A 15,987-nucleotide genomic window follows, 5' to 3' on the forward strand; every position below is an offset into this window, starting at 1 on the left:
GGGGGGACAACACACACACAGGGAGAGTCAGCTGTGAGTAGCATGAGGAGAGTGAAGAGCATGGATGTAACATAAGACCGGAGGGGCGTTGAGGCTTTTGGAGAGAGGGGAGGGGGAAGGTAGAGGAGTGTGAAAGCAAGAGCCTGCAGGGAAATTACAGCTTTCCTGGTGAATATTTGATTCATTCATACCTATGGTAAGACACAGCGGTAAAACTTAAAGACTCACAGATAGGAAAGAAAATGCAAGATAGAGCCCGTGCAAGAGAATAATGAGCACCAGGGACTCGGTTTCGCACCGACAGAGTGAGCAAATGTCTCGGGTGTGATTGTTAACTCAGACTGAATGAGTCTCACTTAAATCAAAAGAAGAAAAGCAAAAGATTCAAGACATACACTCGTGTCTTATTTAAAAATAAAAACAGTACGACAACTTTTCTTTCTTACAGAGTTAGCAGAAAAGTGTTTCTGAAGACAGCTAAGTGAGGACAATGTCCAATTTGTGCCTTCTGAGAACCTCTTTTGGGCAGCTTCCCAGCTTTTTGAGAAATGCAGCACTAAATATCCCTAAGTGCTGGTTGAAAGCCTCAATATTTCTAGATAACAGCAAAGAAAAGGGGGCCTTTTCTCTCCAGAGTTATTAGATGTTACTGTGTGCTTCCATGCAGTCAGCCATGTACTTCTGTTGGATATTTACGGGCAAAAAGGTTATTGCCACCAGCTCAATTTAATGCAGTCGACACACATATCCAGCAGCTGCTAACGTTTCCATGCAATTGGGCAAAGTGCTGAGACTTGGACTAGCGTAAGACGGACATTAGGAACGGATCAATCATCTCTAATGTGGTATGGGCAGCACAGAAATGAGTCTAAATGCGTCCATTAACAGTAGGCAGGATGTCCCTAATTAAACAGGACAGTCATTTAAGAAAACCTACCGGTAAAGCACTCACGTTTAGAGATCCGATTACACTTGGCTATAGCCTGAACAAACAAGAGTGACTTTGACTCACTACAATGTTCAAGTGCCCCTGAATTGTGGGCTGCTTGGGGAGAAATGAGACCTATGAGAGATAAACCACAAACACTACATGAGCAACAAGGAGAGCTACTCCCCCCCCCCCTACCTTTCTTTGTGGAGGTCTACAAGAGCACAAAGTGTACAGCCCATTACACATATTGTAAGACCATATATATACAACAACAGAGCTGCTCTGCAAAAATGGAAGGATGGATTTTAGAGCTGCACAGTTTAATCGATTAGCTGTCAACTATTAAATTAATCGCCAACTATTTTGATAATCGAAGTCTCCAGCTTTGACTCCAGCTTCAAAAATGGGAATATGTTCTAGTTTCTTCACTCCTCTGGGACATTAAACTGAATATCTTTGAGTTGTGGACAAAACAAGGCATTGGAGGACGTCGTCCTGGGATTTGGGAAACACTCATCAACCTATTTGACCACATTCTGACATTTTATAGGCCAAACAACTAATTGATTAATTGAGAAAATAATCAAGAGATTAATCGAAAATGAAAAGAATCGTGAGTTGCAGCCCTAATGGATTTCCCTCCAGCTGACAACCCACTGATGGCCAGCATCCAAGGTGGAAGGGCCTGGTTCTGATTGGGCCCGTCAATGTGTCAATCATGGGTGACCTTCGATGTGGGAAGGTCTGAAGGCGGTGTACTTCTTCACCGAAGCCGTGTAAGCCCCCCATGTAAGTCTCTTGCCCAGAGATTTTCTTCCCTGCCAACTATCTCCTGAGACAGAGAGGCTGAAGTTGTATTTCCTGTGTGGGAGATCCAGATTCCAGCTTTGTCTGATAAGTAGGCTATAGCATATTTAATCATACTACACACCCGCTGTGAAGATAGCTCCCCTCTGTATTCCCCGTGGAGTGAAAATATTCATCAGATATTTTACAATGCCAATCTGAAATTCCTCTAATCCCACAGGCCAAGACATAAAAAAATTGGGAAAAAGATCTTCCATCAAGCATTGGAATGGGAATGTGTCCTTGAATGTTAACCAGCCAACTCTGTGACATTAATTTCAAAAGGCAAAACTAGCCTTCGAGGCAAAAGCAACTCCTGAGAGGACGGGAGATGCATTTCAGACAGCTAGATGTGCAGCAGGGATTGGATCCAGATTCCTCTCAGGCGGCCAGCCTGCTGTGGTAGGTTTGAGGTTCAAGGACTGACGCACGCACGCGCACACACACACACGTAATGATGATGGCAGAGCTGGGATAAAGACTGTCATGTGGACCATTCATTACTGACTGCTTAATTGATTGCATGCACCCTACCTGACCGCGTTCCCTTCCGCGCGATCTACGGGCAACATTTAGTTAATTTACTTAATTGTAAACCACTAATTACGCGTTAAGTATTAGGCTGTGCTGTAAGACCACATCTACTGGTGATATACGTCAACTCTGCAATATTACGTTACAGTTATTTACATATGGTTTCCTCAAGGGGTGCGCTTTGGGGAATTAGGGAAGTATTTGAAGTCACTCCTCAATAAATCGATTCCGCGTGTCATCGCAGCTGTATGCCCCGCCGGGGTTCATCACCCAGCGGCCAACACAGTTGAACCAACCGATAAAAGCGGTGGACATTACAGCCACAAAACTCACGGATCATCACTCACCGTGTTGTAGCGAGAAACGGCGGCGCCGCACGGCAGAGATTAGCGGACATCAGCGTTTGCTCCAAAGTAGTACAGTTTAACCTTCCCTTTTTATATCGCCACACGAGACGTTTACGGTCAGCTCGCCGATGACGGTCAACGTGCCCCTCTGGATCCTCAGGTGACAACAACACGGAGGCAGAAGTGTTCATTTACATGCGGCTCCCGCTGCTCCACTCTGCCAGCGCCACGATAGCACCGGCTGGCTCGCCTTGGACGAATGACAGCCAGCGGGCGCTCACCGATGAGGAGGATGTTGTTTCTGCCCGGAGGATTTAAAGAGAGACACCACCAGAACGTGGGGGTGCGTTCCTTTCGCTCATGTGTTTACCGCGAGATGTGCTGACATTTTGTAAGCCACATTTACAAAAATGTTTAATAAAATATTTTTCTGTGTGTCAGTGTTAGCTGTGCAGATTTTTTACGAAGGAATTTACTTTCTTTGAATTAAAGAACATAAAAAGAACACTTGTTCTGTTTGAACGAATCACCGACTGGCTGAGAAATAAAAAAAATAGTTTTACTTTAGTACAAAACAACTACATTTATTTTCTTTCTGGAATACCTGACACCTAATCCAAACATCATCAGTGGACGTTGTAGTTAAAGATCCTCTACAGTTAGCTTCCATGCACATCAACAACAGCTGAGCAAGGGTTTGTTCACCTCAGCAGTGGCCTGTAGGGTGCCACACTCACAAACTGAGCTGTGTGGAGGTGCTAATGGGTCATTTACTACTGGGACCCTCACTTGAGACAAAACCATTCTCTGGGCATAAAAAAGAGCTGAGGCTTAAGTTCGGGATGAGTAATTGCTGCAATGAACAGGTCAATTACTTCTTCGGGCAATCCTTCATTTTCATGTGCTCCATCATTTACAGTGATTTGTACTATAAAGTCAGATGTGTCCAGAATCCATAGAAAGGACTAGGCTATCCAAATAATACATGGCTACATTTATGGTAGGCTTCACCTTAACCACTTCAATCACTCCACTGATTGAACACCGAATATATTTTTAATATAATTTGAATAGAAAACAAAAGTGTCCAGGTGAGGTTCTTTGTCGGAGTGTGTTGTTTCTTGTAGGTGGTGTACTGTAGTAAAAACACCCTGGTATAGTGTACTTATTGGTTTTAGATCACATTTAAAACTAGTGAAAGGAAAAATGTAGGCATATAATAAAGAAACAATTGTTTTTTTATTTTTGAATGACTAAAGGTCACAGTTTATCTAACCTTTCTTTAACACTGCTGGTAAATGCTTTCAAACCCATGCAGTAAACCCTTTAACTGTGACACTGTCAAATGGAGACAGGAGCATGTGCTGCTTCTAAGAACAGAACAGAAAACACACCAGGTACATAGAAATTAAAGATATGTAACAATGAATAAAAGAAAGTGCAAAAATGGTTGGCGTTATATCAGTTTTCCGGAACATCCGCCTGCTTTCACAGTGAAGTCAGACAGACAGATGGACACGTCTCCAACACGCCTGAGGACAATAGTTAAGGGGCAATGAAGCAGAAAGTAGGTGTGTTTATATTTAAAAGACAGAAACTATGATTAGGTTTCACTAAGGCTCTGCGCCGTCCCAGTATGAACGTACATACAAGAAACAAGTATTTTTTGTATGAAGCTCCGGCTTCAAACACAGCGGGAAGTGTTCCACTTGTTAATGGGGCATTTATTTACTTAATGTGATCTGAAAATATTGTTTTTTTATGACAGCGGGCAATAAAGCTAACATCAAGCTAAACATACTTAAGAGATATGAGTTTGTGGGAGAGCAAAAGAGAGTCAATCAGACAGGCAGATGTATTGAGCCTTTAAGTACTGACTCTGACTGAAATACAGTAACGACCCTGTGTTGTACAGCGTGCTGTCAAAGTGATTTAGTGAAAAGCACAACACAAGTCAATAAATAGCCAGAGAAAATCCATGAAGGTGCCCTGCTGACGTTTGAAGTATAGTATGAGAGGCTTTCATGGTGCGCTGAGTGTACGTGTGTGTGTGTGTGTGCGTGTGCGTGTGCGTGTGAGGCCTTGGTGTGATTATATATAAAATAAGTCAGCCTATGTGTGTTTTGGACAGTTCACAGTGTGTTTATGAGTGTGTTTCACTTCACAGGTGAGGGATACAAGACGCTGCTGGGCAGACTGGTGCTGCAGCTCTCAGATGGCATCTGAAGGCCAAGGGACTCCAACATACCCTCCACTCTCTGCTTGTGCTCTTCTGTGAGTGGCGGCCGATCAACACTCCTTTGGATCTGAATGAGCAAAAAGAAGAGTGAGAAAAAAACATGGGAAATACTGCAAATATTGGGACTTAAGGTTGATAGGCAGTGAAGGAGATGAGAAGACAGACTTGTAGTCGGGAGTAAAATGTAATGTAAAATGTCCAACAGGGCTGATAATTATTTTGAAAACTGTAGATTTTAAACCACTTAAAAAACAAAATAGATAGGCGAGCTGACGAAAGGAAACATTATTCAGAAGGGACACACTGACACACACACACACACTCTGCAAAACCTTTGTTTTTGCAGAGTGCTAAATAGGCAAGCATGACAGGAAGCTTCTACAGCAAAAACAAAACTACAGTTGTCACAGGCAACACAGCCGAATTACAACCATATTAACACAATACTGTGAGCTACAGCCGCCTGAGTATTGTTATAATGGCACCAAATGATCATCTTCAGGATCGCCATAATCATCACTCTCTGCACCACTGGAGAAGAAACTGATGGATCCTTAAACAAGAACAACAAAACAAGTGACTGTTACACTCAAAGTTAAAGCTGTTTTTATTTGGCAACAGTTGCTGTGATTCGAGAGTTCGAGAATTCAAGTGATTCGAGAGGATGATATTTTGAGAAACAGGCAGGAGAAGGAAAGGGCAAAATAAAAAAACTCAGTAATTGAAAAGAGCAGAAGGGGAAATAGAGGTGAATGAAAGTGGAGTTGGTGGGGTGAGAACAATTTGGAGAACAAAAGCAGAGGAGAAAGGCAGCAAAGGAATAGGGGGATACACTGAAAAGGTGTGAAAGAATAAAAGAGTTAGAAAGATTGATGGCTAACAGAGTCCCTCCAGTCCGGGGGGAAGATATTAGAAGTTTCCCTGCAAGCATTGGAAACTATGAAAAGGGGGGGGGGGGGCATATGAAACCAGATCACAGACAAATGAACTCCTCGCAAACTGAGACTTCAGTGTGCAGACAGATCAACAGAACCTATGTACAAAGTTCAATGTGTGCAAGAGTGTGTGTGTGTGTGTGACAGATTGGAGCAGAGGAGATGACAGGGGAGAAAACTTGTACGCTCTTGAGACTGTTAAGAGCAGTGCGTCTGTCACATTGAACCCTGACTCCACTAAACTGTCTCGATGTCTCCAGAAACACACAGCAATACACACACACCTCAAGTACACAAGCAAAAAAAAGAAAAAACACGCACACATTCACACAGTTTATGATTCCCTGGCACACACTGCACTGTGAGCTGCAGTTTGTGCCATCATTCTGTCACTCCTCTGCGTCTGAGCTACTTTCAGAATGCTAAATGTGTGTGTGTATTTGTAATATATATATATATATACACACACATGACGCAAGACTCCCTGGGGATTTATATATCTGAGCTAAGCAGTCTGATGTGGCTGCTACTTTCTGTGAACCCAGATGGGCTTTATGCATTCACTGCAAAGCTAACAAGAGTAAGGACAAGGACCTAGTTCATCATGTTCATGTTATGCTGAAACAAAATGTTCACAGAAAATACCTCATGCATTTGGACCCAGTTCAGACAATAGCTTAATATTTCTTGTGTGGATAATTCACGTAATTTGATGAATGATACTAATTACTACTTAATGCTGTGATCACAAGAGAGCAGAGCAGAAGGCACAGTTAAGCAAAGTTGGTTTATGTGCCAAATACACCCTCAGGATTGGTGGAACAAAATAATTCAGGTAATTTTTACATCGCTTACCAACATTTTTCTTTACTTTTACCAATACGACAGTATTCGAATGTTACAGATAGCAAATACAAATGATCATATGTATGTGTAAAGCTCTGCAATAAACTCCACTGCTGCAAGTATTATATTATTTTTGTGCTACTCAAATGAAAACTGCCCAGTACTCGTTCCTGAAAACACCACTGAGAACCTGGAGGGCTCTATTTTCCTGGCAGTGGAAACACCATTACCACGTGATGGTACTTCTCTTATCTTAAAATGCAATTTGCCTGACTTTTTAATACAAGGACAAAGACCACAGTTTCAGTGTCACATTTAAAAAAAAGAATTCTTTATATAAAAGTTTATCTTCAGTTATCTTCAGTTTATCTTATGTATAGAACCTGTACATAAGTGTTTATTAATAATTCACCAACCAGTATAGGCCTTTAGACTGACACAAACCTTCTGACATCTAAGCCGAGCAGCGTTTACATCCAACGTGAGCAGAGAAAAGCTGAATAGTGTACAGAGAATGATGCACGTAATTAGTATTTCCAGTAGAAGACGGTGTGCAATCATCTTAAAAAAAAAAGGCCAACAGCAACAACATTTCTCAACATTTTCTTAAGCATTTCTACTGAGAGCTAAACAGATATTGTTCTGACTTAAAGATTTAGAGTCATCAGATTCAGTACTTGGAGGAAAAGAAGTAGGGACTTTGATTTTATAGAATTTGACTCGCTTCCAGAATTAAGACAGTAAGGTTGAAATAGTACCCTGACTTGGCCGCTCTGACTGCACTTAATGCATTTATTCTTTGAATGCCTTATTGCTTACCAACCTTTTGGGGCTATTGTGCGTCTTGCTCTTTACTAGGGGTGTGACAATACACCCAGCAAGTTTTGCCATTATCTCAAATGACTGGCTTCTTTCCTGTATAACTAACAGTTACACTCTTACTTATTCTACTGTACATGTATGGTGGAGAGACAGTCTCTTCACTCAGAGAACCAAAGTAACAACATAACCAAATAACTGAAACCAAATGTTTTGATCTTAAATTGGTCATTGTACAGTAGACAGAGATAAATAAATCTTATTTCACTATTGTTTCACATTTATTACATTCTAAAGCACAAATAAATTACCATCAAACACTCTGGAGACAGATACTATATTCTCCTCTGCACTTTAATAATTGCAGCACTAAACAAGATAGTAGGCTACTCTAGTATTGATTTATGAATTTTATAGGACAAAGGGAAAACATTTCTCTTTATCTATTACTAAAAGTAAAGTTAGGTTTTGCTGTCCGCTTTGTGACTCATTTTTACAGTGAAAGAGAGTGGTCTGCGCCACAGTGAACTGCACGCTGTGGACATGTATGTGACTTGGCCCAGAGGGGGGGTGCTATAACTCGGCAAAAGTAAACTCCGAGTCAACTTCGAAGAACGGCCGGAGGATTTTCTATGCTAATTTCAAGGCTGCTGATATCATGAGACACTTTTTACCTCAACCTCACGTTTAATCTCGTCACGCCTGTAGTCTTTACCCAGGTTCTATTCCTTGCCGTAAACTGCCATGTCAGGAGGGAAGCAAGGGCTTAGTTTAGAATAATGACAATAAAAGAATTAACATTATATCAACATAAAATTCCTAATTTAAATCTATTGATCTACAATGATCTGTTTGTTACGATTTTTCTTTAACGTTTTGTTAGCTACTAGGATTTGATTTATTTGTTTTCTTATGTGTGTGTATTTCAGGCCTGTGTAGTGATTACAAACAAAACAGAGTGTAAACTGTAATTTCCCCATTGAGGATCAATAAACAGTATAAATTATTATTATTTCTAAGGGAAACCATTAATCAAAGAGAATGGAGCAACACACATCGCCAGGGATGTTCATGCGATTATCCTGGAAATGATCGAACGTTGGTCCAGACTAGTGCTGACATGACTTGAATTATGAAATAATGCCAAGCACTACTATTAGAGTGCAGTGGAAGAGTGGTTTGGGCAGGGCGAAGCGCAACTGCGGCTCGTTTGAGATGTGTCCAAGACAGGTGCCTGACAAGCAAGATAGTCAGGGTGATTGCAGCGGCATCAGCTCCAGACCACAAGTCTCAGACAGCAGGCACAGAGCACACCTAAACAACGCCACCTGTAAAACCTAATTGGTGACCCCCAACCTGGTCTTTGCAAATTCTAAAGATTTGCTATGTGAAGTGTGATAAAGTCCCACCTTGAGGCTACTGTTATCAATCTGCATTTTGCTGCAACAGTGCTTATGTGCAAAAATGTTGGTCGTATTTGCATAAATAAACCGGCTCTTCCCCGTCCAGATTTTCCCTGATTTCTCTATGCTTTTCTGCCCATGCTGTTCGTCATCAGAAATAAATACAACTTTTGATAAGCACTGCAATAATCCAACTGATACTGAACTTTGTATGAACGTAATTTCCTTTCTAATTCATTTATTCAAGGAATGTAGATATTCATGGGTAACAGTATGTTTAAGGCCTTTTGCTGTGAGACTCCACAACATGTTCTCAAAGGGCGTCCTACATTATTTAATATCTGTGGGTGTCAGTGTGCATGTGTGCACACCATGAAGAGGTGTACCTGTGTGAGGAGCAGCCTGAGGGCATGTGCTGTTTCCTCGCTGAGTTCCTTCACCCCCCTCCTCTCCACCGCCTCCATCACCTGGAGCAGGTCAGGATCCCACACAGCCGTACTGCCGTTCTGCAAGAGCTGCAGAGACAGAGAAATGTACACGTACAAGTGCACAAATCATGTACAGATACAAAATTAGAGAGAGGAAGTTTAACAGGACAGGCGCTAAAACCGAGCTTTTAAGACGTTAAAGCATGTAAACATGTTCTAGTAGAAACCCAAGATACAGAAGTGTGAACCTGAAAGTAAGCACACTATGGGACCTTTAAATCTGCTCCAATTCATTCACCAGAAAATAACTCATCTTAAAGGACAATTCTGGTTGATTTCAACCTGTAGCAACCTGTGTTGTGTTTTTTTTGTTGTTCAAAATGTCATTACCTGTGCCCAGCCATGTGCAATGATTCCTTCCAAATGAACAGAATGAATCCGACTGCTGCAGATGTGACAGAAAGGCATAAAAGTTGTGACAGAGGTATGTGCACTGGCTTAATAATAAATACACTTTTATGCCTTTCCGTCACATCTGCAGCAGTCAGATTCGCTCTGTTCACTCAGAAGGAATCACTGCACATGGCTAGGCACTTGTTTAGTGTAGGCACTAAAAACACATTTAAAACTTGCCCTGTTCAAGCCTGTTGGGTGTAAAACCTAGCAGGAGGATAACACAGGGACTCTTCACCGGTTGTTTTCATTTGTCCCGCTACTGACAGCACTCAAAATTTGAAAAAACAGAGCTACATGTTGAAATCAACCGGAATTCTCCTTTAACCCAGTAAGTTTACATGGCAGACATGCATTCACTGTCAGAGACCTGGCATCCGGTTGCCCTCGAACTCGTCCATGCTTCCTATTTTGCGCTTTGTCTTGCGCCGCTGAATTTTGTCACTTTAAATCATGCCGCGCCAGCGAGATCTACGTCATTTTGATGTCACATTCTCATGCAACAGGTTAGGAATGGCGACTGTAAAGAGGCCTTTACATTTAACCAGCAGGTCCTCACCTGATTTTACTGAATAATAAATTAAGTGTTTTGAGCTTCTGTTTACAAGCACAAAACATAATAATGTTTTTTTAATTTCCATGTGCCAGTGTGCATAACCCTGTACTCTGTTTACTCTCATTACTTATGTGATACAAATGCTAGTTTTTATGTTTTTATAACATTCATCAAATTTTTATAACTTTAATATCAAACATGTATTACGGCTTAGAACCATGCCCGAGAAATTATACTTGGGTTGTGTGTGTGTGTGTGTTTGTAAAACCTCTCACAATTGTGATGAGTCTGAGAATGGCAGGGTGCAGACGGCAGCTCTCTCCTGAGCTGAAAAGGCAGTACAGGAGGAATCGGCTCCATGGCTGACACACCACGTACTTTGCTAACATGCAGACATACGCAGAGAAAACAAACCCAGGGGGAGAAAAATGTAATAAAATGGGGATGCTTAAATCAGATCAATTTGGTTTAATTTCGCTGTCTCTCCTGGGGCAATTACTGAAAATGGTTCATGGTTGATGACATAAAGCAGGCATGTAAAAACAAATAAAACAAACATGCATGCTGCATAGTTTAAGATGAGGATGCCTGAAAATACCTGCACACACTCTCTTTCATCTTTCTCTCCCATGCACACATGTACAGACAACCTAGTCTTGCTCATTCCCAAAGCTGTCACTCTGGTACCTGTAGTGGGACTCTTCCTCTGTAGGAAGCCCAGCAAGGAGCTTAGACAGTTGACTGAGGCTCTCAGCAACAGCTCGTGCTTCTAAGGAGAGAGAGAAACAGTAGGGTGAAGCATGAGGAAAAAGTCTAGTATAGTGAAAAGTCAAGTATAGAATAAAAAAAGGAAGAAAAAAAAGAATATCTTCCGGCTAGAAAAATGTCAGATCATTGCAAGTCATGGGAGCGAACGGTGATGCGATGTCTGCTTAATGTGCTCCAACTTGACAAAAATGGACACAAACACACATGCTCACCAATTGTGAGACCAAACCAGAAACAGAAGGGAGAACAAGGGAACACCAGAGAGAGCGACTCACTGAGGTTTTAATTATGCATGTCTCTCCCACAGCGGTGGTACTAGCATTGAGCTGACTGTGTAGTGTCCAAAAATACTGAAGTAGGCCATGTAGACAACAGTAGAGAGTAACTGGGGAGGGGAAGTAAGGGGAGGAGAAGATGAGTGGGAAGGGATGAGAGAGCAAGGGAGGTGAAGTGGGTAAGTGTAAGAGAAAGATGAGGAGACAAAGATGAAAGGAGATGTAATAATAAGAGCAAAGACCAGTGTGAGACAGAAAGTGGGAAGAAAGCAGTCAAGAAAGTAGAGAAGAGAGGAACTCTGGAGCTGCAGTTTCCTTCTGCCACCAAACCAGAGAATCAGGAAGAAAAGAGAGAGGATGGGAGCAGGGAACTGCTATTCATATCAGCAGCTGTACAGCAGACTACAGAGCACTGAACCATAGAGCCGAGGATCAGTTCAGCACTACAGTTTTTTAAACAGTGAAGAAATGCCACTGGTGTGGAAACAGAGGCTGGCATGCTGCCGCATAGGCACTGGCAAGAAGCACAATACCCAATCATCCTATAGTTTCTATAGTTCATTCACAAAAAATGTCTCTATTGCAAATATACATGTTATGGTGTCTGTTTACTTGTCATGATTAAAGCAGGTTGCCAAAGCTGGAATCTGTAATGTTTATAATTTATGATATCATTATTAGAACCAGATGGTGTAGCAATGGCCAGTGTACTGGAGGAGTTGGGTTTCACATTTTGCATGCAAATGAGCATCAAACTGAGCCCAATGGCATACAGCTGGAGCTTTTCCCCAGGTTATTTGATCACCCATTCAAACACGTCGCAGGCTTCTACAGTCTCCCTTGACAAATCTGACACTGTTTCTCTAGTTCAAATATCTTTTTGATGACCCTCTCACTGCTGTGTTGTGTCTGTGTCGGCTGTAAGTTTTTAACGACCTGCCACTGAGATACTGTGGCAAAACAAACAACTTATCTTAAACCCATATGTATCTGGATTACCTCTAATTATTGCATTTTTTCACAATTGCTTGTTAAAATAAACACTTAATTCTATACGAAAGTGAATATAAGAGTAAATCTAGAGCATCCGCTCTTTGCAGAGGCTCTATTTTCATAAATGCAACTGCACTCAGAGACTAGAGATCACAATCACCTTCGTTTTCCAGCACCTACACAAATGTGATGCAAATAACCACTGAGCTGCAACAAGGCAGAGATGCTTGCAGTATCTTTAGTAGTTTAGATATAGGTACAGGTAGTTGTAAAGAAGGCTAAAAAGGCATTTAAAGACAAACATTTAAAAAATGTATAATTTTCATTTAAAAGAAGGTTATATTAACAGTTTCTGCATGGCTTCAACTTCAGTTTTAACATGTTTTATTATAAAACCTTTTTGGCACTCTTTCGAATAAAAAAGTTCATTTGTCATCTCTCTTGTTTCACAATTTCTTCTGCTACTGTACACCCATGTCAGGGTCTCTGAACTAATTTGTAAACCATATCTATTTCATAAACAATGAGTCTTAGAAGTGAGATGAATTTGAGATGTATCTTGTTGTAATTTTATGGACACTTAAAAAAAAAGCATTACAACCACTCATGCTGGAAATGGACCACCGGAGGAAAATAGGGGAGGGTCATGTCTTTTTATTCTTTGTTGAGAGGAGGTTCAACCAACTTTTGTATTTATGAAAACAGCAAAATTTCAAAGTGGCTTGTTTGGTGCATACTTTTCCATGTAGCTCTCAGTCTAGGCCCCCATATCTGGGTATGACCCAACAAATAGCGCAACATGACAACAACACAACTGTGGAGTTGCTTTCTTTTTGAATGCAACCCTATAACTAACTGCGCGACCTGTTGCCAAAGTATCGTCACTGACATGAAGATGGAATATAACCAAAATGATTAGCTCAAAGGTTTCATGTTGCCTCAAGCTCGAGCACCCATGGAAAATACTGAGCATCCATGTGTCCCAGACTGGCTGTAGGCTACATTTATTTAAAATGAAACATTGCAGTTGGTGCTAAGTGGAACATGTGAACGCTGATCGCTGTTACCTGTCAGTTAAACATCTCATCTCCCATCATATCTGTATTTGTGAGAAGTGGCACTGTCCTGAGTTGAAAGATACTCTACTACTCCCTACTTTACGGCTTTACAATCAAGTTAATAGACGTGTGTGTTTGTGTTGGCCGCTGTCTATTTCCTAAGGTTCTGAAATGCAATTTTTTTTTGACTAGCCTACTTTGTTTTAAAGGGCGTACGCACGACGAGCACCCACGGAGGAAAACATCAATCGGCGGTGATTTGAAATTGTGCAAATGACAGCCTTTTCAAGACATTTGAGAAGGAAGGAGTGGTAGCATTCAAGCGCCCAAATAGGTGCTTGTGTGTGAAATGGGGTTTTGGATAATGTTCAGCTTCGGAAGCTTTACCTACAGTTAGCTAAAATGTACAATGACTGAGAAAGCCTAGTGACGAGTCCATAGCAACCAGTTAATGAATTGAACTTGTTATCACCTGGTGTGCTTTGTTGAATGGTCTCACTGTTTTATTGTTTATTATTTCATTTGAATACTAGTTTACAAGAGAAGTAACTTAGTATTTTAGGTAATGCAGTAATGCAAGACGTACGCATTTAGTTTCCATGCTTATTGTGTTTCCACAATAATGTTAGTGAGTAAATCTACTGAAATGGCCACTATAATAGTAGAGTGTGATGTTTAAGATGAGAAAGCAGAGCTTACATCTTGTATGTCATGGTTGTAAAAAAAACAATGGCTACCTGTACATATTTGCCAAGCGCAAACCAGAATCAATAAATTGTTGAGGAGGGTCATGCCTTTTTTTCCCAATCCTTTTGGAGGGACATAGAGAAACTTATTGCTGGTTAAGGGAGGGTCAAGTCCATTTTGACTTAAGATCCCACAACTCCTCCGGTAGCCCCAAACACTCCCTTAAGATTTTTTGGGGGGGCTTTTTGGGACAGTGGATAGACAGGAAAGGTGAGAGAGAGAGATGGTGGATGACACGCAGCAAAGGGCCACAGGTTGGATTTAAACCCAGGCCGCTGCAAAGGCCTCAGCCTTCAAGGGGCGCACGCTCTTACTGGTTGAGCTAGAGGTTGCCTCTACTGGAGCTAGTCTTAAGTCCTGCAAACCTTGTAATTCATTGATTCACAATATCTTAGCTGCAGGCATTCAGAACAAATGCATCCGTAAGACAGTTCAGACTCTGCCATTAATGGCAGCAGTCAATATTCATCTTTATATATGTGTGTGTGTGTGTGTGTGATAGAGCATTTTAGTGCTTCACATTTATGTACCGCAGTACCTCTGTGATGCTGGAGCCCTGCTTTGATCATAAAGATAATCAAATAAAAATTTATAGATTTCTTTTTATAATCTCTTTGATAAAGACTGCCATATTTTGTGCACTGCATTTATGTCTTGGTTATTATTCTGTGCTGGTTGCCACCAAGGAGAAGTAGTGCTTCATCTATTTATTGTAATGAATGCTGGTGGGACACCAGTCTGCCTCTTTTGTAATAAGCAACCAAAGTCAATACACTAGCTACATGTAATAACGTTCTGGTATTGCTCTGGGATGTGTGCCATTGCATTATGCTAACTGCTAAATCAATTGAAATATCATTTTCTGCACAACCTTATTTGTGAAAGGCTGGTTCATGCTGTAAATATAGCCTTTATGTTATCTCTGTTGAAAAATAAAAGGTAAAACAAGAGAGGGAAGGCATCATCATATCATCATTTATTCACTGCTGTGTGAGCGCATGGTTACGTATCCCTGTTTGAAAATATACATGTGCACCAAGCACATCTCTCCCGTGTTTCCAATAATCTATTTTACTGTAAATCTCCTTCTCATTTTCCTTTTCACCCATACATGTGCTTGCATGTACCGTCACACACACACACACACACACACACACACACACACACCAACACAAAAACACACAGATCTATCCCCACCCACCCCAAGTATTACAACCTGTAGAAGAAGTCCACTGAGAGCAGTCGAAAGGCACATGGCTCCTCTTGAGCCAAGCGGGTACAAAGCGCCATCCTCAACCCCCATGGGTCGGGGCCCAAGCAGGCCAGGACCAGTGCTCAGACACACCACTGCTGATGCTAGGTCAGAATCAAGGAGAGCCTGCAGCAACCTCAGGTGACTTACTGGAAAAAGAGAGAGTGACAGAGAGAGAGAGAGAGAGAGAGAGGGAGAGAAAGCAATAGGGGGATGAAAGAGGATCCAGTAAACGGCTGAATTAGGAGTAGATGGAATGCCTAAACACAAAGAAGAGCAGGAAAATGAGGAGAAAGCAAACACATGCGGGGGGCATATGAAACGGTTAGATGGTGGAACCAAAGGGAATGAGTGACATACAGAGTTGGAACTGAAAGTAGTAGAGGAAGATGAGATATAAGGAATAGAAAATTATGTTAAAAGGTAGGTAGCAGAGGGAACAGAAGCACAGCAGTAGCAGATACAAGGAATGGAGGGCAATATTGAATTGATATGTGACAGACAGAGATAGTGTGTGAGGCAGCAACAGATAAGGTTGAAGGAAGGTCAGTAAGACT

General features: G+C 41.4%; 2 protein-coding genes across 5 annotated transcripts in view; both read right to left on the minus strand.

Moving 5' to 3' along the window:
• The window catches only part of LOC117957478 (coiled-coil domain-containing protein 134-like), an 8,310-nt gene extending 5,351 nt beyond the window's left edge, over window positions 1-2,959 (minus strand). For both annotated transcript variants that reach the window (XM_034893245.1, XM_034893244.1), the window contains exon 1: window positions 2,659-2,959. In XM_034893245.1, the coding sequence (XP_034749136.1) occupies window positions 2,659-2,849 (191 nt within the window). In that variant the 5' untranslated portion in view covers window positions 2,850-2,959. The remainder of the gene's footprint in view (window positions 1-2,658) is intronic.
• Window positions 2,960-3,906: 947 nt separating this feature from the next.
• LOC117957456 (meiosis inhibitor protein 1) overlaps window positions 3,907-15,987 on the minus strand; it is a 54,574-nt gene continuing 42,493 nt past the window's right edge. For all 3 annotated transcript variants that reach the window (XM_034893204.1, XM_034893205.1, XM_034893203.1), the window contains exons 28-33: window positions 15,395-15,579; window positions 11,025-11,106; window positions 10,613-10,719; window positions 9,287-9,415; window positions 4,837-4,964; window positions 3,907-4,190 (exon numbers count right to left, since the gene is read on the minus strand). In XM_034893204.1, the coding sequence (XP_034749095.1) occupies window positions 4,115-4,190; window positions 4,837-4,964; window positions 9,287-9,415; window positions 10,613-10,719; window positions 11,025-11,106; window positions 15,395-15,579 (707 nt within the window). In that variant the 3' untranslated portion in view covers window positions 3,907-4,114. The remainder of the gene's footprint in view (window positions 4,191-4,836; window positions 4,965-9,286; window positions 9,416-10,612; window positions 10,720-11,024; window positions 11,107-15,394; window positions 15,580-15,987) is intronic.

This window comes from Etheostoma cragini, chromosome 15 (genome assembly GCF_013103735.1).
Source record: "Etheostoma cragini isolate CJK2018 chromosome 15, CSU_Ecrag_1.0, whole genome shotgun sequence".
NCBI classification, from domain to species: domain Eukaryota; kingdom Metazoa; phylum Chordata; class Actinopteri; order Perciformes; family Percidae; genus Etheostoma; species Etheostoma cragini.